A 27,631-nucleotide genomic window follows, 5' to 3' on the forward strand; every position below is an offset into this window, starting at 1 on the left:
TTCCCACTCACATCATCTTTATACTCTTCTCCCTCATCCACCACTTTTTCTCATACATATTGAGACTATCGTCTCACAAGTGTTAAGTAATGAACTGTGTCCTGGTGCATTACTTGTTTACACATAAAAGCAGAGACTATGTAATATCAGTTTGATGCTTCTGCAGTAGGCCTATGCGTGTGTGTGTGTGTGTGTGTGTGTGTGTGTGTGTGTGTGTGTGTGTGTGTGTGTGTGTGTGTGTGTGTGTGTGTGTGTGTGCGCGTGTCTCGCGCTGATCTCGCAATACGCTGATGTCATTGCTTGATCTGTCTGCGCAGTAGGCTACTCTATGCATTAAGTATATATAAAAATATATATTGTCACGAAAACAGTAGCATACACCCTTTTAAGGCAAAGTATGTTACTGGGACGCAGCACAGGTCTATCGTGTTGCAGAGCTCAGTCGGTTGCCACGGAGACGCGTTGTCACCGGCGAGGTTGAACCCAACAAGGACGTTTACTGACTGCGCGAGGATAAACGCACTCTTGGGCAAAGCGCTCGGATCTCGTGAGTAAACATTAATAACCGTTCGTTCACATACTAACAGCAACAAAATGCCATATTTACTGCAGTTATTATTCTATTCTCTATAGTTACAACTATACGAGAGTAAAACTATGTTCATTTGTTAGCCTATAGGCTTTCACACAAAAAGGCCGAAAGAAACTCCTCCACCGTTTAAAGGCGATTGCATATTCACGATTTTCTAATTCTAATATAATTATAGTAGTATTAACATGATGATTTTACAGTCGTATCTTTGTAAAGGGATCTGTACTTTATTTTGCAACATTTGTAGTCAAAGAGTAAGTTGAAGATCTCAAATAGTCCATAAATGTTCATCCCAGGACACTAAATCTCATTAGTTTCTCTCAAGAAATCTGTAATGATCTCAGCATGGAGCTAAAGTGGATTAAATTTACAGTACAGATTTAGCTTTGGTTTTTGCTTTCAGCTGTTTACAGTGTTACTTTCCCTTAGCTCCGTTCTTTCTCTCTCTCTCCCTCCCTTTCTTTCTTTCTTTCTTTCTTTCTTTCTTTAATAGACCAGAAAACTGTCTTTATGATGTCTCCTCTTCCAGAGACATGCATATTGGCCTGTTGGTCTCCAGAGGCAATCAAACTGAAAACACAATTGTAACGGCATTCTGTACCTGCATTTTGTGTTTTACCATCTGTGCACTTTATACAATAATAGGCTACACACAAACAATGTATATACAGCATATATAAACAATATTTATATACAGCCTCTGAAAAAAAAAATCATAATTTCATGTGTGCAAATTTAGTCCTGTGTTGTTTGAATTCCAACAAAAGCAAATCTCAAGAGCAGTGGCGGCTGTTGACTTCTCTTCCTAGGGGCGCAAATTCAATTTTTTTCCCCTATTTCAATTTTTACTAAATGCAAATAAAAACATTAATTTTATTAGGAATTTTGCAGAAATGTTGGGTAGTTGACTGAATGAAACAAAATATACACTCACCTAAAGGATTATTAGGAACACCATACTAATACTGTGTTTGACCCCCTTTTGCCTTTAGAACTGCCTTAATTCTAGATGGCAATGAGTGCGTTTACATGCACAGTCTTACACCGATTATGCTTAATAAACTGATAACACGTGGGGTCATGTAAACACATAAAACAGTTTTCTTTAATCGAGGAAAGCCCATAAACGGCGTATGCAAAAAGCGATCGGCACAGGTAGTTTTTAGCTCATTACCCTGATTTTGCGTGGCATGTAAACACCTTAACCGGCTTTCTCACAGTTTTGTCCATGTGCGCATGTCTCCGCGTATGAAAGATAAATGTCAGACGCGGAAGTGCGTGCAAAGTAACGCATAATAGTCTCTGCTCTACATAAGCAGTTGGCAGAGAATCTGCGAAAATAAAAACTGATGTTATATTTACAGATTCTGGAGACACGAAAAGAGATACAGTACAACAGTATAGCTTAAGACAGATATGCCTTCGGCTTTTTGATAGACTATTATGTACTATAGGCGATGACGTCACTACCTGCGAGAAACCTGACAAATCTCCAAGTCCCATGTAAATGCAGTTGTCTGCATAGCCGGTTTATTAATTTGCATGTTAACGCATGAAAACAGTTTTTTAATAATAAGCTGATTTTTGATAGTTATCCGCCTATTCTGTGCATGTAAACATACTCATTGATTCAACAAGGTGCTAAAAGCATTCTTTAGAAATGTTGGCCCATATTGATATGATAGCATCTTGCAGTTGATGGAGATTTATGGGATGCACATCCAGGGCACGAAGCTCCCGTTTCACCACATCCCAAAGATGCTTTAATGGGTTGAGATCTGGTGACTGTGGGGGTCATTTTAGTACAGTGAACTCATTGTTATGTTCAAGAAACCAATTTGAAATGATTCGAGCTTTGTGACATAGTGCATTATCCTGCTGGAAGTAGCCATCAGAGGATGGGTACATGGTGGTCACAAAAGATGGACATGGTCAGAAACAATGCTAAGGTAGGTTGTGGCATTTAAACGAAGGGGCCTAAAGTGTGCCAAGAAAACATCCCCCACACCATTACACCACCACCACCAGCCTGCACAGTGGTAACAAGGCATGATGGATCCATATTCTCATTCTGTTTACGCCAAATTCTAACTCTACCATCTAAATGTCTCAACATAAATTGAGGCTTATCAGACCAGGCAACATTTTTCCAGTTTTCAACTGTCCAATTTTGGTGAGCTCGTGCAAATTGTAACCTCTTTTTCCTATTTGTAGTGGAGATAAGGGGTCTTCTGCTGTTGTAGCCCATCTGCCTCAAGTTTGTGCGTGTTGTGGCTTCACAAATGCTTTGTTGCATACCTCGGTAGTAACGAGTGGTTATTTCAGTCAAAGTTGCTCTTCTATCAGCTTGAATCAGTCGGCCCATTCTTGTCTGACATCTAGCATCAACAAGGCATTTTCCCCTACAGGACTGCCACATACTGGATGTTTTTCCCTTTTCACACCATTCTTTGTAAACCCTAGAAATGGTTGTGCATGAAAATCCCAGTAACTGAGCAGATTGTGAAATACTCCATTTCTGGCACCAACAACCATGCCACGCTCAAAATTGCTTAAATCACCTTTCTTTCCCATTCTGACATTCAGTTTGGAGTTCAGGAGATTGTCTTGACCAGGATTACACCCCTAATGCACTGAAGCAACTGCCATATGATTGGTTGATTAGATACTTGCATTAATGAGAAATTGAACAGGTGTTCCTAATAATCGTTTAGGCGAGTGTAAAGATCATGTTACTTAAACACAAACCTATATATTATTGCTTTATGACATCATCTTTGACTAAATGTTGTTAATATGCCTTAAGCAGACTTTCATGTCACTGTTAATATTCAGAAGGTGCAGAAGTACACTGCTGGATTTCAGAGCTCAATGGAGTGGTTGGAGTCACACAGTCTGGAGAGCTTTGGACTTACTTTCTCACATCTCATCTCACTCTGCAATACTAAACATATGTAAGACACAATATCTGTTCAGGCTGTTTTTTATTGTTGAGGTTTCATTTGCTGTATGTGTAAAGTTAAAACCATCTTGTAGAATTGTAATTACTGTACAAGTTTTTCTCCAAAATTTGAATGAAAGAAACAGCTCTCCTTTCATCTAAACATCTGAACATCTCTTTTTACAATTCAATTCACTTTATTGTCACATCACCAACAGCACATGTTCAGTGGTTAGTGAAATTCTTCAGTGCGTGCCTCAGAGAGTGCAGAATACAATAGGACAAACTGTACAAATTACAATTTATATTATACACAGTATGTACACAATACAGAGAAGATATACACAATATACACACAAAATACACAGCAGAGAACAGAATATACACATACATTTTCCAGTAGGTGTACACAAGGACAAAGTGCACTTAATACATAGTGCAGTTATAGATGCGCGTTGGTATTAGGTTGATTTGGATGATGGCAGTTTAGGGTTGATGAGGTGGACTGTTAAATTTACCCATGTGTTTGACTTATGAAAATACCACACAGACTTCCCAAACCATTTTTGGTGCTGATGCAAATGAATTGTTCAGTTAGAAATATCTTTTTTAAACTTATTTAAATAGCCTAATTTTCATGACAATTTTAGGAAAAAAATCACTCCCCTTTACACATAAAAGCAATTATGGTAAATGTCATGAAAATAATGTCACAATAAAACAGTGCTTTTGGGATGACCCATGTGTCTTCTGTGTAAACGTGCTTTTGGCAGGCCTGAGAATGCAGATGGACATCACATACACATCAGCACCGTGCCACTCGCTGACTTTGAAGAGCAGCTTTACACGTAAGGATCATCACTTCTACTTTTACAGGAGCCATGACGATGGTTTGGCTGCGTCTAAATACCCACACTTGTGGTCTTGGCCACTTGAGTGCGCAAGACTGTCCCATGTATTCAAACTGGCAAAGTACAGTGCCCTTAACACACACTAAACCCACCGTCTCGAAAACCGCTTCAGAGCGTTTCTTAAGGCTAAGCGTATCCCATCATGCACCATGTTCTGGATGTAAATCGTAAGAGCTTTGCCCAAACCTCGCAAGATTTCGCTGAAACTTTTAATTGTAAGTTAATTTACTACATAATTTACTGTTTATTACATATTATGTTGGTAATTAAATGAAAAGTGTTGCACATTTTATTGTTGCCAGCATGTATTTTGTAAAATATTTGCAACTGCTTTTATCACATAATTAGAAACAAAATTAATGATGTCGTTTATTCAAGGACTACTGAATAAACAATAAACTTTAATAAAGCTGCATGCACAAAATGAAGAGTTTTTACAGGTGCAAAGAATTTTGCTTCTGAAAGTATCAGGTAAGTAGATAATAATCTTTAAATGTTCAGTTATTTATTCATTTGTTTCTGTCACAATATCATCATCTTGGTTTGTTAGTATTTTTAGTATGTTTTTATTATGTTTATCCTCATGTTCATTTAGTCATTGTCTTGTTAATTATTCTATTTCACTCCTTGTTTGAATTAATTACCTGTGTTTGGTATAAATGCCCTGCCTGTCTTCAGTTCCTGGTCAGATCTACTTGTTATATACTGTGTGCTAACCTATGTGAAGTATTTACTGATGCGGAAGTGGATTCTTAGTCTTTCGTCTGTTTATTGTGTTATTATTAAAGTGAATGCAGTTAAAACTACCTTCCTCGTCCTCCTTCGTCTGTACCACAACCGTGACAGTTACTGTGTTCATTTTATTTAAATAAAAGCTTAAAATATATATTTTTAAGTAGCCTAAATAAAAAAAATGTATACGGTTTGGTGAAAATTGCTGGCACTACCTGGATTGACAGTTTTACACTTGTCCCATCGGGTAAATAATTTTTGCATACACGCTTGGGATCTTCATGCCCACTAGAACACTTGGGCAAAATACAGAAAATACATCATGTAAGTAGTCAAGTGGTCAAGTCCAAAGACTGCAAGTGTGGTTATTTGGACGCAGCCTTAATCATTCTTAGCGAATGCAGTGCATGTCCTAGTGCAATTAAATTAACGTAATGCATGTGTTGATCTGCTCTCTGCAGAGCCATTGAGATGTACCATGATCAAATAAAGTGTCTCACTCAAGGAAGCAAAAAGGTAAACTTGATCTCTCTGATATCTTTACTTTTTTTATTTCCAGGGTTCCTATTCTTCTTGTGACAGGACTTTTTTTTACTGAAATTAAAAGCAAACCTGTGCTGGAAAAATCTTCTTTGCACTGGCCATTTACATCTAGAAACTAAAAATGTCAGGTCCCCGTTGTGCTATTGTGTCCTTGTACTTAATGCAGACCATTGGAACTGTAATGATCACCATGTACACAGTTATGCATTAAAGGCGGAGTCCACGATGTTTGGAAAACGCTTTGGAAAAGGAGATGGGCCGACTACCATAACACACTTATAGCCAATCAGCAGTAAGGAGCGTGTCTACTAACCGTCATCCTTGCCGGGTTGCGTATGTGTGGGGCGGGTCTATCAACAGAAGCTCCAGATTCTATTGGGGTAGGGGTGTGTTTGTTTAGGTGATTTCAAATATCAACATTGGCTTTCAAACATCGTGGACTCCGCCTTTAAAGGTAGGGTAACACATTTAGAAAAATGCTAACGGTAGCCGCATAGCAATGAAATAACGACCCCACCCTCCAGTCAAATCGCAATCCAAAGTCACGCCTCTTTCAAAACACATGAACACGCACAGATCAGACGGTCACATCTCATGTCTCATTCATCAGTGAGAAAACTTTGCATTACAAAGTGAATAACATTTCCAAAATAACCATCATAAACAACGTGTTTACATCAGAATTAGTTTAGGCACAGTTTCGGTTGTGTAGACGTAGTAACTATATCGTTACGCTAATATGTAAACAAACACAATTTCATAAGCAACATAATGTTTCATCAAAGTAGAATCTGAATCCATCTCAATACAAACATATCGCGTACCTACCTTACCAAAATAAACAGTGCAACGACCCTTTCAGACCCTTTGCCTCCTGCAGCTGGTTGCATCTCGTGGTAAAGCAGTAAAGTTACCCATGTTCATTTGGGTTTTTGCTCTTTGCTGATCCAGGCAGTTTTAGCTGTTGTTGTTATAAAAGATGGCTTTCGTTTTGTGTCTCCTGTGTAGGTTGTCAATTCAGCAGAAAAGTTTGCCATTCTCGCTGTTTACAGGCAGGAGGTGAGCAGACGTGAACGCGCCGATGACGTATGGTGTCTGCGTGCACTCGCTGCGCATTCAAATTACGCTTGCGTATGAGGGACAAAAAAGGAAACGTCCGTTCGGACCGAAATCTATGATTGGTTTAACATTTTTTGGTCCTACGCCTTTCACAGATGACATAAATTTCTACAAATACATTTAAACAACTTAACACAGTGATTGCTATCAGGATGTGAGGAGACTTTTAACCAGCATAACTAAAAATGTTTCAGGATCAAATCTGTTACCCTACCTTTAAGAAAGCTTCTAACTATTATATTAAAGCCAGCTTGTGATATCATTAATGAAATTACGGTGGATGTTGAAATACTCCTATTTATCAGTTAAAACAAATATTTATTTGTGGGCAGGTTATCTAACATGGTTAATTATGTCATTAATTAGCATTTAACATCATTTAGAAAATGATTGTTATAATGGTTCTTACCGGTATCTTGTGCTGGGTTGATTTCATCTGATAGGTGTTTGGGGTGGTAAATGGATCCAGACTTGGAGTCCTTGTTGACACATCTAATTTTAACTGTTCTGAGGAGAGACTACCAGAGCTACAGCAACATCTATTAGTAGGATTAATTGCTTTAATGTCCTTCCTTTGATGTGCTAATTATTATAATGACACTTATGGTGATTTTCTTTTCTTTACTCCTGTTACTTTATAACAGATGCTTATTGAGGAGCAGCTACACTTAAAGGAACAACTGTATCTACTGTCCTATAGCACAGATGTCAGCAGCCTTTGGGACAGACCCGTATATACCTGCCCACTGAGGTGAGTGATGTTCAGCTCAGGGAATATACTGTACTGTACCTCTCTATTGCTCCCTACTGTTTATACCAACAAGCTATTTTTGAAATATTTATTTTTAATATTATTTTCGTGATCATATAGATGCATTTCTTAATTACGTTAGGAGGTTGTGTGTTTTATTGGTCTTATTGCTTTAGGTTTGTAATTTTGGGATGAGTGGGTACAAGTCAGGCTAGTTTGGCCTTGTATTAGTTGCCAATCAACCACTAGGGAGAGGGGAGAAGAAATCTGAATAGATTTAAGTACCTAGAGACAACATTATACTGCGTCAAAGTCACTCCCGTAGTGCAGGCTGTTTGAAATAACAAGCAGCAAAATGCTTCAGGCCAAACAGGCCAAAATTTGCGTTGTTTAAGCCTAGATGTCTTGGTTGTGTTAAGACTGCTATTACACGTCTTTTCAACGCAAAATTGCTTGCAGGGATCATCAAAATGGTTGAGAAAAATGTCAAATATAGATATGTTTTATTCAAAACCAATAATATAGATCAAGTGTACTTCTACTTTGGTTTATCAGTAAATCAGTTAATTACCTCAGTACTGCATGTTACGTATATTATGCTATTTTAGGCACAGAGAGAGTCGTGTGTGGGTTATGCAGCTGCGGGCAGGTGGGGGCTGTGATCTCCTGCAGGCTTTGCAAAGGGTACTGATCCACTCCGAGCTGGACACACTTCTCGTTATCCTGGGCTCATGGTAAGAGTTTGTCTCAGTTAATGAACCATTATTTCTTAACTTAACTCGACCCTGCAGCAGCAATCCTTTAAATAGTTTGAGTACTATAGTTGGTCGTGTCTGATGAGACAGTTTAAAAATGGCTGAAACCTATTTTTTCCTAGCCTAATAGAAAGACATCAGTAGGCGTCCAAAATGCCATTCATTTTCTTCACAAAGAAACTGATTTTTAGCAGCAATTTAGAAAACCTTTAAGACTGATGATATATGCTTTAAAACGGAAAAAAAGTACTTATGGTTAGTTATTTTCTGCTGATGCTGAATACACAGACCTTTAGATTTAGATGCTGGTGTTCTTATTTAATTAGGATTTTATCATACGTTACAAGGAATCAAGCCAGATCCCAAAAAGGTCTCAGTGATCAAGCAGATGGCCCTACCAAAGAACAAAGCACATATAGTTTTTAGCTGTATTTTATTAATAAGGTATTATTTAATCTATTAATATCATTGTCTTAATACATTTAGCTACATTATGCGTTGTCTTTAAAATGATTTACTTTGGGGAACACACTTAATGAGTAATTTAACACGTTACGTTTATATCCTGTATATCATTTGCTTGCAATTACCTAGTATGCTTTCTTAATAAAGTGTATACTAAGGGTTTAACTGTCTTGTGTTAAGCATTAAGCTATGTTCATGTTAAGTGTTTTATAATGTCCCCCAACTGCTTTTGCAATCTCTACCAAATCGGAGATGTGTCGGAGATAGAACTTAGTCTAATGCCATGTTCAGCGCAAAATCTTCCTTTATTTCTTGTTGAAATTACATATTTGTTCATCATGTACTATGACATTGAGGTCGATTCGCCATTTTCAAAATTATGTTAAAGTTATTTACTAAGGCTATTGTCAGCTATAACCTAAAACATGGTTTGATTTTGCGGTTGTGTAGTCCAACCTGCTTTCATGAGAATTGTAACGCCATACCACCACGCCGCCAGAGGGAGCCCTCCGGAGTCTCCGGAGTTCTGACAGGGCGCCGCCCTCTCCTTCTCTGATCATTTCCTGTTTGTTCCTATTTAAGCTAAAATCTGACTCAGCCCTAATGCAAAGTATTGCCAGTTTACCTGCGTATCGAGCGTTTATTCTGAAAGTATCTTTGTCTGCCTGTTTATGACCATTGCCTGTTTACCTGTTTGCTGTATTTGGATTAACCTTTGAACCTGTTTGTCTGGATTGGACTGCTTACTGTTATTGACCTGCCTGCCTGTCTCTGTTTACCCTCTCGCCTTACGATTTGGATTTGTTTGCTAGATTGGCTTGTTTTAATAAACATCCGCAAATGGATCCCGCTCTGTCTGCGTCATCCTTGCAAGAATTTGTGAATTTAGCTTATTTGTATGAATTTGTCTGAAATAAATTGTACAAAACTTTACAATTATTAGAAAAAAAATAATGATACTCCACACCTAAACCCCATCCCAACGTCACAGAGGTGTAAGGAAATATAACAAAAACATACAAATTTGGTCATACACCATTGTAAAAAACATGAAATGCCATAAGATTAATGGTCAAATAATTGTGGTCAAATTTCTGTTTTTGTTTTCTGCTGATTAATTTCCCTAAAGGGGATCGCACACCGGCCGCGCAGCTCAGCGCCGCGCCGTTCTAAAAAAATCGAACACATTGTTTTCTATGAGTGTACGCACACCGGCGCGGACAGGCGCTGTGACCCAGCTGTGACTCAGGAAGTTGTTCAAATCCCTTTCGTGCCACAGAGCGCCACTCACATAGTTTAACATTAAATAACATCATATTTTCTCCAACATCATTAATGATTAACATTGGCCGCTAACGTATATTTTACATTTTGAAGTAGACGCAATCTGACGAAGCTTGCGCTATTTAATGTGCACTTCCGGTTTACAATACCTCCGAGTTCTCCTAGGTGCGACGCGACGCGGCCGGTGTGCGATCCCCTTCACAGCTGGGCGGCGCGGACAGGCGCCACCTGTCGGCGCCGGGGTGCGTACACTCATAGAAAACAATGTGTTACATTTTTTTAGAACGGCGCGGCGCTGCGCGGCGCTGAGCTGCGCGGCCGGTGTGCGATTCCCTTTAATCAAGAAGAAGTGGGAGAATGTGTGGTTCTGGATTATTAGTAGAAAATACTAATAACTGTTCTTTTTCATTTTAAAGATTTTCTTTATAAAATGAATATTAAGTGTTTTTAAAAATGTTTACATTTTTTCTATTTTTTGTGGGAAATGGAAAAATAAAAAACTATTTGGTTTTATTTGAAAACGAATATGGAAGGATACATAAATTCGGAACACTGAAAGAGAGTTATGCACATAATTCTGTTTGTTTGACATCCCATTTTACAGTACATGGTTTTTAGCTGCACGTTATTACATTTTAAAACATTTTGTAAGAACATATAGAAGTAATTACTTGTTATTTTTGGGATTTCAGGGATTACAATTGACATTTAGCAGACACTTTTATCCAAAGTGACAAAGATTATGAAACAATGAAGCAACTTGTCATATGGAGGGAACGATACAAAAAGTGCCAAGTTACTAGTTCTACACAATTCTGAAACAATACCTGTTGAAACAGAGAAGTTTTTTTTAATAACAGAAAATAGAAGAGCAGTTATCATCTGCTGGTCAAGTATCCACAGAAAATATGTGTTTTTAATTGTTCTTTAATTGTTGCAAGAGATGTGGCTGACCTGATCGCATTTGGAAGATCATTCCACCAGCAGAGAAGTAGTAAAGGAGAATGAGCCGGAAAGTAATTTAGTGCACTTTTGTGAAGGTATCACAAGGCGCTGCTCATTTGCTGAACACAAGGTTTTGGATGGGGTGTAAGAATGTAGAAAGGTGTAAAAGTATGCCAGCACAGTGCCGGTGAAAGTTCTGTAAGTGAGAACTAGTGACATTCCTGATAGGCTTCAATCGTAAGCCAGTGGAGAGAAATGAAGAACATGAGTTTGTTTGGGATCCTGGAAGATGAGCCGAGCTCATGTGTTCTAAACCAATTGGAGTGGTTTGATTGCCCGCACAGAAAGAGCTTTATAGTAGTCCAGCCTAAAAAAGAGAGCATTATAGTAGTCCAGCCTACAGATTACAAGGGCCTGGATCAGGAGTTGTGCAGCATGCTCAGTAAATAATGATTGTATCTTCCTGATGTTGTATAAGGCAAATTGCAATGTGATCAGTAAAAAACAGCTGGTCATCAAAGATTACATAGAGGTCTCTGATAGTTTGGGATGGTGTAATGGTTGTGTTGCCAAGTTAATAGAGAGGTTATGCTGTACCTTAGGTTGTGCAGAATATACAAGCAGCTCTGTCTTAGCTGGGTCCACCTGGAGGTGGTGTTTCTTTATCTAAGCTGAGATGTCCTCTAAACAGGCTGTAATCCACGCTGCTACAGTGGAATCATCTGAGTGAAATAAGAAGATCTGGGTGTCATCAGCATAACAGTGGTAGGAAAAGCCATGCACCTGTATGATTTGTCCTAAGGATGTTGTTTAGATGGAGAAAAGGAGTGGTCCAAGCACTGATCCCTGAGGGACCCCAGTGGCTGTCTGGTGAGCTGTGGATGACACCCTGAAAGATCTGTCAGAGAGGTAGGATTTGAACCATCGGAGAGGAGTACCTGTGATCCCTAGGGTGGCTAGTAGGATCTTATGGTTGACGTAGGTGGCCGACAAGTCTAGCAGAATCAGGGTTGAGGAGTAGGATTCTGCCTTAGCAGAAGTAGTGCTTCCGTGAATGATAGAAGTGCCGTCTCAGTGGAGTGATTGCATTTGAAGCCTGGCTGCTTGTTGTCTTGTAGGTCTTTCTGATAATAATTTCTGAGACTCTAGACATGAACAGTAAAGAGTAGAATAGTTGAGATAGAGAAAATAATTCAATTACACATCAATATATATATATGTTTTTGTAAGGCAAAATTATTTTCCTGATTTCCTATATTTTATTTGCAGCCCTGATCAGATGGTAGACGTGATATGTGATTATTTAGTGCAAACCAAAATGCCTTCTGTTCACACAGTCGCCTACAACTGCAGCAGTCCAGCTGCCATTGTGAGTGTAAACTGTTCTTTATTTAATATTCAAAGGATAATTTATCCTCAGTGTCACTGATTGACATTTCCTCACACAGGAGACGGTGAAGCAAATGGCAGCAGTTACCGGAGGGAAATATCACGTGTTTTCTGCTGCTCTGGTAATCTGTTAAAAACAGACCTGAATGAATGGGATCACATTAACATTTTTCAGAAATATCTCTCTTAAATTGGTATTACATAGATCTCACATTTAGTAGCCCTAGAATTTATGATTGCCATTACATTTACTGTATGTGCATTCAGTAGCTGACAGCTTACATGGTTAGTAAACCTTATTGGATTGTTAATGTGATTCATGTTAATGGGGTTACTAGGAGAACTGACTTCTTTTAACCAGTTGGTTGAATAATTCAGGCTAGTTGTAAAAAAGCTCAGATTTAGCAGATTTTTTTGGTGCCACTGTTTCTCCTGTAGCTTAATTTTGTGTGTATATTTGTGCACAAGGGTGTAGTAGATAGCAGTACAGATATGGAGCTGCTCTGGACAGAGATTAAAGCAGCTCGAGACATACTTAACCAAATTCAGAGCATTCGTCTTGGTCAACTTGAAGGCATACCCGTCACTGTTCAGTCAGAGGTGATACTATAAGCATATATTATAAGTAGTGATGGAATAAGATTGTGATAGCATTGTAAGGGCTGAAAACTTTCCTAACTAATTGGCCCTTTATATTTGTCTTGACAGATTTCTATGGGTTTAAACCATCTCAATCTTTCTGACTCCACTCCCGCATCATGTTCTGTCAGTGACCCACTGTGTATCCAACCCACAGGCCCGGTACCCATCAGCTCTAGCGAATGGCTAAAGACCCACGGACTGAAGGGTAACAGACCAGTATGCCATGCATTGCTTTTTCAGTCTGTAAGATCTGCAAGGTCTTCAAAAAAAACATCAAGATTATATTTTCACAGAATGTTCTTTACAGTACGTAGAATGATTTTTTGAAAACAGTCACGGTACGTTCACACGTGGCGTAAGCGTTAATGCTTCCCATTCACTTTTAAGGGGTGACGTCAAGCGTTGCTGAACTGATTTGTGTATACGGTGGCGCCGCATCACTGCCGTTGCTCGTGGCAGAAGTTGAACATCTCTGAACTTTCAAGCAACGTGTGCATCAGCCAATCAGATCGCTTAAGGAAAAATAACCTAGGCATAGCCAGCCAATTAAGTTTATGAAAGACCGGAGCATGTGTAGCGGCCACTGTGATTGGCTGTTGGCCATGCTTCAGACAAGCGTTCCGTCAAGCGTTAATGCTTCTGTCCCGTGTGAATGTACACTGCAAAAAATGATTTTCAAGAAAAAAATTCGTAGTATTTTTGTCTTGTTTTCAGTACAAATATCTTAGACTTATTTTCTTGGGTTGTTTTCCCCATCAAGAAAAAGCATCTTAATTTAAGAATTTTTAGATATTTTTACTGAAAACAAGACAAAAATACTAAAAATATTTCCTTAAAGGTAGGGTAACACATTTTGAAAAATGCTAACGGTAGCCGCCTAGCAATGAAATCACGACCCCACCCTCAGGTCAAATCGCCATCCAAAGTCACGCCTCTTTCAAAACACATGAACACGCACAGATCACACGGTCACATCTCATGTCTCATTCACCAGTGAGAAAACGCTTAGGTTACTCATGTAACCCCGGTTCCCTGAAATAACGGGAACGAGCATTGCGTCAGTTGCTGACGCTATGTGGGAAACTCCTGTTTACTCCGCGATTGAAGCCTATTGGTAAGCGTCTGTAAAAAATACAGACCGATGACGTTTGAACCCGCGCACGGAATGCACACGTCCTTATATAAGCGCGGGTCAAGCGTCAAGAGCTCATTATTATTCGACTGAAGCGTGCAGCCGAATAACACTCGCTGCATAGACGTTTGTGGCACGGCCAGCTACGCGATGCTCGTTCCCGTTATTTCAGGGAACCGGGGTTACGTGAGTAACCTAAGCGTTCCCTTTCAATACGTTTCACTTCGCATTGCGTCAGTTGCTGACGCTATGGGGGAACGTAATCCCATCACGCCGTGCATACACAACGTACTGAAGTGCCTTACCGGAAAGACACTGCGTGTGGCCCTATATCCGGCATATTCACAGCTTTAAAGCAAAAGTGTAAGGACCATATAAAATGTTAACACGCATACGGTGGGGTTTTAGACGCCCCGGGAGCACATAACATAGCACAAGACGGCAAGATAACCGAGCGCGCCGCGGGTGTGCGAGATAAGTAAATTCAGAGTCACGTTAGTGAGCTCGCTGAGCGCACCGTGGTGTACACATAAAACGCATGAGCGTGCATGATTAAGCCGAGAGAACCTGCGCTCGTAGGGCAGGGATGTCTAAGCTGTACAATCTGACAAACGTAGACAGCGAAGACCAGCCGGCCGCGTAGCAGATATCAAATATAGATACCCCTGTAGACCAAGTCCATGATGAAGCCAAACTCGCGCTATCATATCATGGCTTCAACGATCCATCTAAATAGCCACTGTTAGCAACAGGCATACGTAGTGAGTGATCTGCGAAGCTCACGAACGGCCGATCTGACTATAATATGTGGCAGAACGGTTTGTAGCGGGGGATAAACAGATACCAAAATAGTGTGAACCCAGGTGAGCCCTCGAGCGCATCGGGATGCACATAGGTAGTATTATAGTGCACAGATCGGTGAGCTTTCCAAGCGCGCCGTAAATCTGTACTGACTATAAATTGCACGGGCACAGGTGAACACTTGAGTACATCGTAAATGCATATAGATGAATCAGAGTGTTATAGTGCACAAGCCGGCAAGATTCTCGAGCGCGCCGTCATATGTTCTGATAATAAATTGTGCGCACAAGGGTGAATCCTTCAGTGCACCGTGAATGCGTATAGATAAATCAGTGCACAGAACGCGGTGAGAATGTGTACAGATATGATTGATGAACGTAACGGTGGGTACCCAACGCACCGTGAACGTACACAGATGAACAACAATGTATGTGTCACAAAGGATAACACAGCCGTGTATACAGGTGAGCTTTTTTGCTCGTCCACATCTGAGAAATGAGAAGTGAATGGTCGGTCGCAAAAGCGTGGTTCGCTGTTATCACCGCCTCATAGATATAGCAAAGGGGGAGAGAGCCGCCGTGCACGAGCCTCTGTAGTGAGGAGAGAAAAGTGTTCCACACCACAATTCGCGGGGGGTTAGACTTTTCTGTCACTAGACAAAATAGATCAGACTTTGCATAAGGACGCCTTGCAAAACGGATCCTAGCAGCTCGTGCCAACGCGTCAAAAGGCACGTAACGTAGGTCGTGTCCCACGGATGCAATCTTCACACGCCCGTCGTAACGGGTTAATATGTCTGCATCTTGGTGGTTTAAGCACGAGATGCGTATCACTCTGATTGAACATAGCTTATAAAGCGATGCAATGAGTTTATAAAGGAGATGACTCGTCAGCTTGTACAGGGGCGAGATCTCAGTCTGGCTCGGTGAATAATGAAACCACCGTAGTTTGCTCGACCGCATTATCACAATAACACGATCGAGAGTGCTGCAGTGCTAAAATCATCACCTTAATGGACCGTATGTACAGTACAAGGTGATTGATATGAGACAAACGGGCGTTCCATGCGCCGAAGGCTGATTGCCGTCGTAAGGCATGTTCAACCCACAGCAGATGCTGGGCGAGCTTGTAATGATCGCACTTCATGCAGCCGTGTGTAACTTAAAGTATAAGCTTCCCAGCTGTCAGCTCGGGGCGGGACCTTGCTTTGTCAAACTGAAGTGGTCTTATGAACAGAATGCCACAATATTCAGCTTTCTGGGGCTCGTTAGAGGGGTACGTGAGCCCGTCTTAAACGAAATGCAGCGCATCTGACTGTGAGCGCACTTTGGTGTTGAGCTCGCTTTCCGAGCGTCATAAACGAAACTTATTGTGGCGGGTAGCAAGCTCACTTGAGGTTGATATTACCCTAAATATCTCAGAGTATTGGAGCGGAGCGGAGGTGTGAGCGTCTTCGGATTCACTGATATAAACCAGCTATATGGCCGAAAAACGTCATAAACCGCTTGGCTGTAAGCCTTTGAGTGGCCGTCCAGAGAGGGCGCGATTCAAACGCTTCGAGCCATGAAAGTCTGAGACTGCCGTCTCTCTAGGAAGAGAAAATAATAGCCGTAAGACCGTGTGCGGCTGCGAGGAAATTTCAGCGAGAAGCGTCAAACCCGTTTTTTTTGGCGAGCGTCGATACAATTATGGACGGCGGGCCGTGTGTGCGTATTACTGACTGCTTGTCGGTAAGGCAAAAAGTGTTTAGAGACACCGTACAGCCGTGGGGTGTCAATACACAGTATAGTAAGCACGGAAATTGCTCTTTAGAGGAATTCAATACCGTTCGCCACTATAGTGAGGTCGCATAACCGACAGTATTACACAGTATGTTTTTTGGATAAACAGCACACAGAAAACATTTCAGGGCAGTCCAGCCGAGGCGCGACTTAACCCTTCCTCTCCCAGACAGTTTGTTCTCTGTCGACGCAGCTATGCTGCGAAGACCAGAGCTCGGCCGTTCAGGTGCACAAGCCTCAGTAGTGACGGTGACCAGTGCGGCTCACAGAGCAGAGCAGTATGTCTGGGTGGTTTAATGTCAGACTGGACCCATCACAGAGAGGAAGTCTGCCGTGAGGCCAGCGGTTTTGCTGTTTATTAAAAGGGCAGAAAAACCAGGGTATATAAGAAATGTACCAATATTCAGCGCACTGATATAGGACGGGACTGAATAAAGGGAGGTATTCGGGCCTCAGCATGTTATAAACAAATAGTGAGCTCTACCGAAGTGATACAGACTCAGGCAAGTTAAGCTCTTATAATAAGTGTTCTTAGCGCTCCAATAGCGGCGTGTCCGCCTTATCGAGCAGACGAATGAGATCGCGCCGCTCCAGGAGGGGAGGGGCATGAAGCTCTGTATAGACGAATAGTGAGCTCTACCGGAGTGAGACAGACTCAGGCCGGATAAGCTCTTATAATAAGTGTTCTTAGTGCTCCAATAGCGGCGTGTCTGCCCTATCGAGCAGACGAATGAGATCGTGCCGCTCCAGGAGGGGAGGGGCATGAAGCTCTGTAATTGTTGAACACTAGACAGCTGCATTTAGAGGCAGCGAGCCGTAAGACCGCGTGCTAACTCTAAGAAGCCGTTAAGAGACCTCGCCACTGCGGGGAAAGGAGCGAGGGACTCCGCGAGCATAGACCATGAGTGGCTGTGCTATGACAGGGAACAGGGGCAGAACCGCCCGTGTTTGCTTGTCCTATGCACCTATCTTAGTTCTACGGCTTCCCCGCTTGTTCATCTCAACAGAGAGGAACGGCAGAGGGGAGCATGCAACACAGATAGAACAGCCATGCATCGTATGAACGGTATCACCCGATGCACTCGGGGGATTCATATGAATGTGCCAGAGATCTCGCCACTGACTGTGAGAGGAGCGAGGGACTCTGTGAGTGTAAAGCATGAACGGTTGCGTCATGACAGAACACAGGGGGGGTAGCCCGTGTGTGCTTGTGTATGCATCCATCTAGTCTCATGGCTCGCCATCGTCCCAGCCAGAGAGGAACAGCAGGGGGAGCACGAAACATGGATAGGGCAACCGAAGCATATGAGAACGGTCTCGGCGTGGTAGGTGCCAGACCGGTGACGCGCTCGGAGGAAATTCATAGCAGAGCCGCTGTGCTGGACGCTATTACAACAGCGCCTGCTCTTTTAGCTTATAGCTTTATATTAAAAATATTGATCTTACCGGGCGGCCGCAGGGGAGACCTCGTCAGGCATGTGTCCGCTGCACAGGGCTCGTACCACGGCAAGCGAAGGCTATCTTCGGTTCTCAGCCGGAAAGCGGCAGGGGAAGAAGTTAGACCTGGATTCTGCTATCTTCGGTTCTCAGCCGGAACGGCAGGGGAAGACGCTAGGCCTGGACTCCGCTGCAGGGCTTGTGTCGACGGCGAGGTAAGGCTTCTTCTTCTTTGGAGCAGCGAGAGGTTCACGCTGAAGGAGAAAATGAATGAGCTCTTGACACTTGACCCACGCTTATATAAGGACGTGTGCGTCCCGCGCGCGGGTTCAAACGTCATTGGTCTGTATTTTTTACAGACGTTTACCAATAGGCTTCAATCGCGGAGTAAACAGAAGTTTCCCCCATAACGCCAGCAACTGACGCAATGCGAAGTGAACCGTATTGAAAGGGAACTTTGCAGTACAAAGTAAATAACATTTCCAAAATAACCAACATAAACAACTGGTTTACATCAGAATTAGTTTAAGCATACGTTCGGTTGTGTAGATGTAATTATCGTTACGCTAATCCGTAAACGAACACAATTTCATAAGCAACACAATGTTTCATCAAAGTAGAATCTGAATCCATCTCAATACAAACATATTGCGTACCTACCTTACCAAAATAAACAGTGCAACGACCCTTTCAGACCCTTTGCCTCCTGCAGCGGTTTGCATCTAGTGGTAAAGCAGTAAGTTACCGATGTTCATTTGGGTTTTTGCTCTTTGCTGATCCAGGCAGTTTTTGCTGTTGTTGTTATAAAAGATGTCTTTCATTTTGTGCCTCCTGTGTAGGTTGTCAATTCAGCAGAAAAGTTTGCCATTCTCGCTGTTTACAGACAGGAGGTGAGCGCACGTGAACGCGCCGATGACGTACGGTGTCTGCGTGGACTCGCTGCGCGGTGGGCATTCAAATTACGCTTACGTATGAGGGACAAAAAAGGAAACATCCGTTCGGACCGAAATCTGATTGGTTGAAAACTTTTGGTCCTACGCCTTTCACAGATGACATAAATTTTTACAAATACATTTAAACAACTTAACACAGTGATTGCTATCAGGATGTGAGGAGACTTTTAACCAGCATAACTAAAAATGTTTCAGGATCAAATCTGTTACCCTACCTTTAAATAATTTTTTGCAGTGTACTGTTAATCACAAATAAAGGACTTTGAATGTTGCAGACTGGATCACATAACTTCCCCTTATCACCTGAACACAAACAAAGATTTTAAAAAAGAAAAATGTCTAATGGGACTTTACATGATATCCTGCTTTCACACCGTATCGTAATTACCACTATTTCAAGATGATAACACGTTGACATTCAATTTGAAGCTGTTCACGCTATCAGACTGGGAATTATGAGTTTCTGTAGCAATGGTAATACAACGGCAAAATGAAACCATGTGAAAGAATTATTGAAAGCTGTAAAATACATACAACATTAAATGACATTTTAATGCTTTTGCTAAACATCGCAGTACAGAAAGTGCATCAGGTAACAATAATATCAGCAGTCACCTACTGTAAAAACTCCTAGGCTGCATCCGAAATCGCATACTATTCTGAGTAGGTACTTATTTAAATCAGTAAATACTTAATGAGTTCATAATAAGTATGTTCTATATAATAGTATAAATGTGTGTAGTATGGTACATTTACCATATTGTCATTGTCATGTGACCTACCAGCATCAATTGTCATCTCTGTTCACAAATCCTCTCCCATGGCCTCATGGGATAGAAAATGTTCATTAAATGCACATTGCAGAATCTTTTTGCCTACTCTTTTATGAGGGCTGTGGATTCGGTCATTCACTTCTTTTGTCACATACTGTTTAGTAGGAAAGTATACAATCTCGGATGGATTCCCAGTCTATGAGCTGTAATAACAAGCTCAATGTGAAAGTGAACGGTTTTTACATGTTAAAATCTTGTAATTAGGGGTATGGTGTGAACGCACCTTTATATTGGACACAGTGTAATTGGTTATTGCGTGGCTCATAGTTGATCATATGATATTTTGTTGTGTGCATGGTGCTTAAAGGTCCCGTTTTTCCTGATCCCATTCTTCAAACTTTAGTTAGTGTGTAATGTTGCTGTTAGAGCATAAATAATACATGCAAAAAAGCTCAAAGTTCAATGCCAAGCAATATATTTTCTTTAGTAGAATTTACCTTTCAAAGCCCACAGCAAACGGCCGGTTTGGACTACAGCCCTTTACTTCCCAGTTGAATGACGTCAAAATAAGAGTTTCTGACTAACCTCTGCCAACAGGAATACGTCAGTCGCCAGCAAAGCTCAAACGACCCTGGTTAAGCTAAGCTGCTGTCGAATCACAACACACAAAACAAGCTACACTCAGAGCCCATTACAGATTTCTAAAGGAGGGACTTCATAGAACAAGAAAAACATCAGCTCATTTTTAGGACAGTAAAAACAGTGGTATAGAGATAAGTAAATTGTGTGAAGAATACTGTGTTTTTTACACACGAAACATGAACACGTGTTATATTGTGCACCATAAACACAATAATAGCTTCAAAAACACAGGAAAACATGACCTTTAACCAATAGATCTTGTAAGATACCTAAAATAAATAAATGAAAAATGTTACACTGTCTTTTGGTTGTGTACATGCAGCTCAGAAGCTGGACCTGTATCAGCTGCTGGCTTCTAATGCTTATTCTCCAAAAAAGACATTTGTGCCAATCCTGGGAAAGACAATTGCCTCTACAGTTCATGAGGTGATGTTCCTCTCCTTCCACACCTATGAATGGAAGTCTTGCTAAACTACAGTGTCTAACTGACTCAGATCTGATCATGTTTGTCCATAGCGTGCCATGGTACCGTTTAAGTGGAATGATGGAACAGTGAAGTATTTGCATGTGGATCTTCCATCACTGCAATGGTATCAGGTATGTTTGAACAAGATGGTTAATGAAAGTTTTTTTTTTTTTGCTTCCTTGCTGTTTAAGACGGTTAGAACTGGTAGACCATTTCTGTCTGTCTTAATTAAACTGATTAAGAACGATTGCCGTATGACCCAAGTACTGTGAGAGCGATTCAAGTGCAGAGTGCTTCGTCCGCTCTTTATCAAGGTTGGAGCTAAGTATTACAAAAAAGTGGATCTTGCAGGCCAGTGTTCAGTTGTTTGATTCTATGGAATCACTGGAGATACTGATATTGGTGTCACATTTTATGTATCTCCACATCTCTCAGTTAGGACATTTTATTCATGCTATTTTATATAAATCACTTACAGCATGTTTAAGTTTGACACATTTCCCCAAGATTGTTTAGGGAAGATCTTTAATTCTTCCCTTCGTTCTGTCTTTCATGTGTGTGGAATGCAGAGGAAGCTCATGAATGCAGTGCATCTCTTTGAAAGAAGAGTTCATTATCTGAACAGGACAGGCAGTCTGCAGATATGGGGAGCCGTATGTGAGCAGAGGTAAGGACCTACAGCTCTTCACCTAAAGTTGGCATCTAACTAGCTGATTTTTAGTAAGAAGCTTAATTTACATTTACTTATGGCGCTTTTCCATTGCATAGTACCCCACGGTTTGGTTTAGTTTGGGTCGGGTCAGCTTACTTTTGGGAGCTTTTCCATTAGGTGCAGTACTTGGTACCCGATACTTTTTTTCGTACCACCTCGGTTGGGGTTCCAAGCGACCCGAGCTGATACCAAACGTGACGCGAAAACACAGTAGATCACTGATTGGTCTGAAAGAAACGTCACTAACAGCGTCATCGCTATAATGTTAACTTTACCTTTAGTGCTAGCTTGCGCTGTCTCGAGCAAACATGTTGTCATCTGTGCTCTGCTATAAGTTCCCAAACTCCCTTTAAGCGATGAAAAAGATCCACATGTTGAGAATCAGGAACACCATAACAGTTTTTTTCCAGACTTGCAGTTTGTGGCGGAACATTCGCGACGAGCAAGTCAGCATTATACGCTTAAATGCAACTTCAGTGAGGCTCAGCGGAGCGCCGTCGGCTGATGCCTCGGGTGTTTGAACAGAAACTGTCATGTGATACAGAGGTAGTAATAAACGCAATGTGCAAACATCTATTTGTGGTAGCCAATTTTAATTTTGTAGCGGACTGAGAAATAAATAAACGTATGGGAATATACAACGACGCTCTCCTCTCACTTGTATGATATCACAGCTGTAGGCAGCGCAAATATAACGACACGCCTATAATCCCTCCCACTGCGAAGTGATACTAAACTCAATGGAAAAGCGAACCACGCCAAAGTGAGATGAGCTGACCCAGCGCCAATATTGAAGGGGGATGTTGGTTGATGGGTGTTAAAAGCCTCAGCCATTCCATGCCCTACAATTTGCATATTCAGTGTAATTGCTGTCATGACCTTAGATCTTTTTACTCTGAACATAAAGTCATAAACTTTAAACTAAAGTTTAAATACAAGACTAAGCAAGTTAGTACTTCACTTTCTAGCTCAGCCAGTGATTTGATAGTGTGCTGGACTTGTGGCTTTTTGCAATGACCTGTGTAGCAATATGTGATTTGCTTGATTCAAGTCAATTCAATTTAATTTATTTATATAGCACTTTTCACAATTGTTTAATTGTTTCAAAGCAGCTTTACATTAATAGATGCAGGGAAAAACACAGAAAAATCAGAAAACATAAGCAGCAGAATACAGCGGTTAAGATTAACCATACTAGCGAGCGTAGTAAAAATGTAACGTATGTAAGAGGGTGCCAAGTTAAGCCAATGTCAGCAGACTCCCCAGGAGTTGAAAAAAGAACCCTAGGAGAAAAACCCTGTGGGCGAAAAGTCCTAGGAGGGGAAAAAACCCTGGGAGAGAGCCAGACATAGCTGATTCCAGGGGCGGAGCGGGGGGTCCCTTACGAAAAAGAAGTACACTTCAAGTTCATTTTATTAAGTATACTTAAGTAATGTTGGAGTATAGTTTTAAGTATACTTTATGTAGTAAGTGTACTAACATTTATGTTCTAGTAGTAAACTTGTAAGTGTACTGCTTGAATACCGCTTGGGACTAAATTGGCCCACTTTTAGTATATAAAAGTATACTTCTAAGTGTACAATAAGTGTAAAAGTAGTCAACTTTAAGTGTACAACTAGTGCACAATTAGTTCTTCATTTGTACTGCAAGTGAACTCATGAGTATACTAGTAATTTTCTAGACTTATACTTCAAGTGTACATGCAAATGTTTGTTAGATTACTCTTAGTAAACTAGTAGGTTACTCATTTTGTGCTGCAAGTATACTTCCAAATGTTCTTTTAATATACTTTTAGTTAACTAGTAGTTTACTAGTCATATACTGAAAGTGTACATGCAAGTGTACTCTTATTAAACTAGTAGGTTACTTATTGTATACTGCTTGTGTAACAAAGCACTTTGACACTGAGGATCCATCTGCAGGTTTTTATTAAACACTCATATTCCAACAGGCAAGGTCAAACAACAGCAATGTCAGGCAGGCAAACCGCTCAGCAATGACAGCCGGTACAAATCAAGACTTTGCACTAACTGAATGTTTCCAGAGAGTTTATATAGGCTGTCCAATGAGTTTCAGGTGGCAGAGTAATCAGTCCAGGTATGCGGGATTATGGGAAATGGAGTCCAGAACGAAAGTAAATATTCAGGGGATTCAGCCATATATAGATATATATATATACAACCTCAAATCAGAAAAAGTTGGGACACTGTAGAAATTGTGAGTAAAAAAGGAATGGAATAATTTACAAATCTTATAAACTTATATTTTATTCACAATAGAATATAGATAACATATCAAATGTTCAGAGGTGGAAAAAGTACTAAAATATTGTACTCCAGTAAAAGTAAAGTTACTTTAATAATATTTTACTTAAGTAAAAGTAAAGTTACTTGTCTAAAAATCTACTCAAGTAAAAGTAAAAAGTAAGTCATTTTAACTTTACACTCTTAAAACGAATGTGTTAAATTAACACATCTTGTGTCTAGTTAAGGACAACACATCTAGTGTGTTGTCCTTAATTTAACACATCTCTGTGTTATTTTTAGAACAACACACTTTGTGTTGTTTTAACACATCTTGTGTTGTCCCTTTTATTTATATGAACTCTAAATCAGCACGAAATGACACATAATGTGTTAAAATTAACACATAATGTGTTAAATAGTTTAACACAAAGCAATGTGTTAAAATTAACACACCCTGGATGTGTTAATTTTAACACATTGCTTTGTGTTAAACTTTTTAACACATTATGTGTTGTTTTTAACACATTAAGTGTCATTTAAGTTCATAAAAAATAAAAGGGACAACACAAGATGTGTTAAAACAACACAAAGTGTGTTATTCCAAAAATAACACAGAGATGTGTTAAATTAAGGACAACACACTAGATGTGTTGTCCTTGACTGGACACAGGATGTGTTAATTTAACACATTCATTTTAAGAGTGTACTCAGAGTAAAAGTTACTTTTTGTACAGCGGGAAGAGGTGGAGGATTCTAGTATAGTTCAAAAACGACAAGGGAATATACATCTCAAACTAGTTGTTTTTAATTGTAGGAACATCTTTACAATTAAAGTGCAATAACAAAAAGTTAATAAAATAAAAAGCTTTTTTAAAGTAAGAAACATTTATGGAATTGTTTAATGATTTTTAAAGGTGAGTTATGCACTTTTGAAGGTGGTCAGCAGCTTGTAAATACAGTCACTATAGTAAGGTTGTAATTGATGTATTGCTGGTAACATACATTATTTTATTAAACTTTATATAGTTTAAATGAGCATATGATGAGATGAGTGCCATGTCTATATACATTTGACACGTTTATTATCTACTTACTTCCCTGACCTGGGTACCTGATGACCTTTATTCTTCTCTCTCTCTTTCTCTCTCTCTCTCTTTCTCTCTCTCTCTCTCTCTCTGCAATGTCTAATGACCTGCGCATTCTTGAGGACGTTTTGAAGTTGTTTTTGACTTGACGCGAAGCTGCTAGACCTCGGAAGATAATGCGCATGGTATTAAAAACGCGTCGTGCAATTTCATACTTAAGAGCATGAATCCTACCTTTCATAGAAATGAAACACTCGCTTCGCGTCAGTGGAAAGTGGTCGCTTAAATATGACCAGGGGTTTCTATCATAAGATTTGAACTGAGGCGGGTCTGCATTAGCGCGTGCCTGTCTCGTCCGTCTCCATGGTTCTTTTTGCGCGTTCCCCCGGGCCCCGCCCATTTACATCCATTGCGCGTCTTTATCACCTTGCTTTTTAAAATATTTTTTTACTCAGTAACGGATATGATTTAAAATGTAGCGAAGTACAATACTTTAAATAAAACATACTTAAGTAAAAGTATAGTAAAAGAATACTTGCAAGTATACCTGCAGCACAAAATTAATAACCTACTAGTTTACTAACACTAAAGATTCTCCATAAAGATAATATACATTTGTACACTACATATACTTTCAAAATTTACTTAAAATATACTGTTTCTAAAGGATGCTAAATAATGTATTTTATAAATATGCTGTCAGTGCATTATAATGATAACTTTAACAGATAAAGTATACCTAAAATAAACTTTAAAATAAGTTCAAATTAGTATACTTTAAAAATTGCACAGAACTTTAACTCCAAGTATATATTTTTTTAAAGTATACTTTTAGAAAATATACTAAATTATAATTATTTTGAAATATGTTAAAAGTTTAATTGTAAACAAATATGTTGTAAGCATAGTACTTTCAATATATTCAAAGATGGTACATTTCTTTCTAAGTATATTTGTAATGTACTATTGCAAAGTAAAATATACTTGAAATACAATTAAGTATATTTATTTTTCACCAGGGCTAATCATATGGCTTTTTGCAGCTTTCTTGATGTAGCTTTTGTTGTTGCATTTTTACTTAATACTTTTAAGTATATGTCAGTAAACAAGTATAGGCCAAATATACTTAGACATTTCGGTCAGTATAGGTCAAGTATACTTTAGTACAATTTAAGTATATTTCTGAGAAGTACCTAAAGTACATTTTAGAGAAGTACATAAAAAGTCAACTGAAAGTATACTTTTTTATTTTAAGTTGAAAAAAGTATACTTGAATAAACTTCTTTTTTGTAAGGGGTGGCTTATGGGGCTCAAGCCCCGAATGTTTTGTCAAAAGCTCCGAATCTTTTTAGATGTGTAAAATGAATTCATCCAGGACGCTAGGTGGCGGCACTCAGCTTTAACTCACCGGTCCCCCACTCAGCTGAAAATGAATAAGAGATGCGTGTTGAAGGCAAAATAATATGCTGAATCTCCCCACAGTAAACGCATTTTCAAAGTGTCTTTATTATTACAGTGCCTTCGTTATTACTGTAAGTGTATATTTATAGTTATGTGATGTAAATACTGTTAAATAGCGTCAACTGATATATTATCTGCATGGCTAACGTCTAACTTACTGTGGTGCTCTGGTCTAGTCTGCCTCATTGGTCATTGGTAACGTTGTATTTAAAGTACATTTAATAACAGTGAATTAAAACTTTGAAAAAACTTGCTCATTGTTGCATATATACTTTTTTATACATGGATATACGATTTATATTTTTAAAGACGTCAGAAGTAAGACGGTGAAAAAGTATATAGTTAGTTAGGTAGCTTATGTTTTGTCCATATGCAATTGAAATTCGCAATGATTTTACCTCAGAAATACATTGATAGACAGTTATAAAATGTGAATCCCCAATCTCTTACATTAAAATATCCTTATGTGTGATAACTGTCAGTGCAAAAAGGAAGAGAGGAGGGTGGAGAGAGATCACAGACAGACAGATAGACAGAAAGAGAGAGAAACGCTTTCATAAGCAGGTGAGAAATTGTTCTTTCAATGAAGTCAAAAATTGTTATTCTTATGTAGCTTTATAGTTACTGGATTAGCCTTCAGCAAACATGTTTGCCTATTTTTGGATAAGAGAAGTTAAAGTATCATTGTCAAAATTTGTTATGTTGCAGTTTCAAAATGACAATACCAGTGTTGGGCAAGTTACTCAAAAAAGTAATTAATTACTAGTTACTAATTACATCTTCAATCATGTAATTAAATTACTTTACAAATTACTCTCTCCAAAAAGTATTTAATTATTACTAATTACTTTCTAAATCCTATTTAGTACATGATACTAGGAGAGGCTTGAAATGGCTCGAAGAAACAATATATAAAAGTACATCAATTATTCTGGTCCTACTTTAGGGTTCATTTCTCTCTATTAATTAACTATTAACTACTTTTGCCTAAATAAACTCCAACTACTGCTTATTAATACTAAAGTAGTTGTTTATTTTAAGTATTTGTCGAAATGGGGAGGGTTAAGTTTGTA

General features: G+C 39.6%; 1 protein-coding gene across 9 annotated transcripts in view; it reads left to right on the forward strand.

Annotated features, from left to right (window-relative positions):
- The first annotated feature begins 272 nt into the window (after positions 1-272).
- The window catches only part of vwa3a (von Willebrand factor A domain containing 3A), a 64,576-nt gene continuing 37,217 nt past the window's right edge, over positions 273-27,631 (forward strand). For 3 of the 9 annotated variants that reach the window (XM_073856823.1, XM_073856824.1, XM_073856822.1), the window contains exons 1-14: positions 274-551; positions 3,426-3,546; positions 4,307-4,381; positions 5,638-5,692; positions 7,282-7,383; positions 7,483-7,589; positions 8,198-8,323; positions 12,308-12,407; positions 12,487-12,549; positions 12,896-13,027; positions 13,136-13,274; positions 20,911-21,014; positions 21,105-21,185; positions 21,624-21,721. In XM_073856823.1, the coding sequence (XP_073712924.1) occupies positions 3,464-3,546; positions 4,307-4,381; positions 5,638-5,692; positions 7,282-7,383; positions 7,483-7,589; positions 8,198-8,323; positions 12,308-12,407; positions 12,487-12,549; positions 12,896-13,027; positions 13,136-13,274; positions 20,911-21,014; positions 21,105-21,185; positions 21,624-21,721 (1,265 nt within the window). In that variant the 5' untranslated portion in view covers positions 274-551; positions 3,426-3,463. Of the gene's footprint in view, positions 552-3,425; positions 3,547-4,306; positions 4,382-5,637; positions 5,693-7,281; positions 7,384-7,482; positions 7,590-8,197; positions 8,324-12,307; positions 12,408-12,486; positions 12,550-12,895; positions 13,028-13,135; positions 13,275-20,910; positions 21,015-21,104; positions 21,186-21,623; positions 21,722-27,631 lie in introns of all 9 variants that reach the window. The other 6 variants (XM_073856826.1, XM_073856825.1, XM_073856818.1 and 3 more) reach the window with 5 other exon arrangements.

The sequence above is a fragment of the Misgurnus anguillicaudatus genome, chromosome 19 (genome assembly GCF_027580225.2).
Source record: "Misgurnus anguillicaudatus chromosome 19, ASM2758022v2, whole genome shotgun sequence".
NCBI lineage: Eukaryota > Metazoa > Chordata > Actinopteri > Cypriniformes > Cobitidae > Misgurnus > Misgurnus anguillicaudatus.